A 1,347-nucleotide genomic window follows, 5' to 3' on the forward strand; every position below is an offset into this window, starting at 1 on the left:
TGTAGTGCCGGGATCTCCCCCTCTCGACCTTTTAGACTACTCAAAAAAAAGGGGGTTGATAACGAGCCGGACCGGTGTTAAAAAGTTGGGGAGAAGTATGTATTAAATCACTAGTATTACATCCTTAAACAGTACCGGCGAGGCTATACGAGTAACTTACGTTTGTCTGAAGGTCGTATATCGTTTGTCGTCTCAGTAGTCAACAAAGTACGACCAATAGGATTATCGAGACCAATGCCTATGAATCGACTAACGTCAATGTGAAAAATCGAATCTTCGTTATTACGTCGAGTTATAACTAGTTATAGTAAAGGACTCGTCCGACAGGAGAGCAACGTGGACCGGTCGCCGCAACGGTACCTTTGCGAAACTAGAAACTTTGTCGTTGTGGACACGCCCAGCAATGATTTAGGTCACCATTAGATTTCTACAAGGTCTTTGCTACGTCCTTAACACCATGTTCTTAGGTTTTTAACGTTATCTTTGATCAATTTTATCAGTCGATTTTCACTGCCGATTTTTACTTAACCTATCAAGAAACAAACAGGAATATTGTTTGTTGATTACCGATATATTATGCAATGAGTCGCCAATCCCCGTACGCCCCTTGCGCGTGAGGTTCAAAGTCAGTCAGTTGTAAAGAGACTTTAAAAGATTCAATTATTATCAAACAGCTTATTCACGCATCCATATTCATGTAAAAAAAACACCTTTTTTGTATGGCGGAGGTATCGTATGTGGTAAGTGTCGTTAGTGTAAAATAAAAATAAAAAATTTAATAAACTAGAAAAAAAGGAATATAGAACAGACGATTATCCAACGTAATTAATTATACATAATAAAGAACATAAAAAGAGAAAAATATTGTGCCTGTAATAAATCCATTCGGTTGTTTATTTCGGCTGACACAAGATAAGACGTGACATTATATATAAACAATTACTAAACAAAAGAAACTGAAAAATTTATGAACGCTTTTATTGCGAAGTTCGGGAATTGATATACTGTTTTGCACCTTCCCATTACACTTTCCGTACCTCCCTTTCACTGGGATATGTGCGACGAACTGTTAGCAGTACCGACTAGAGAGAGGCGTCCGAAACAAGACTTTGTAACTAAATCCCTTTGTTTTTAGTAAGTTTTACATAGAAACCCGACCCTCGCAGCTTTACATTCCATTCCACGTCGAGGCCCCCCCAACACCACCGAGGCAAAATTGCGAGGTAGTGTACAAGGAGGACTAGCCGACGTCCGTACACGTTTTGGATTTTCTTGTTTTGGCTCACGGGGACGGGGGTGTTTGGGTGACGGAGGGGTCTCCCTAGTACGTTGTTAACTCTCCCATAC

At 40.1% G+C, this 1,347-nt stretch overlaps 1 protein-coding gene across 1 annotated transcript in view; it reads right to left on the minus strand.

The window, feature by feature from the left end:
• The window catches only part of LOC104946427 (uncharacterized), a 36,133-nt gene that overhangs the window by 3,484 nt on the left and 31,302 nt on the right, over positions 1 to 1,347 (minus strand). Inside the window, exon 15 of the mRNA XM_010772268.1 lies at positions 1,006 to 1,015. Within this exon, the coding sequence (XP_010770570.1) occupies positions 1,006 to 1,015 (10 nt within the window). The remainder of the gene's footprint in view (positions 1 to 1,005; positions 1,016 to 1,347) is intronic.

Source organism: Notothenia coriiceps, unplaced genomic scaffold, assembly GCF_000735185.1.
Source record: "Notothenia coriiceps isolate Sejong01 unplaced genomic scaffold, NC01 NC01_scaffold00011012, whole genome shotgun sequence".
NCBI lineage: Eukaryota > Metazoa > Chordata > Actinopteri > Perciformes > Nototheniidae > Notothenia > Notothenia coriiceps.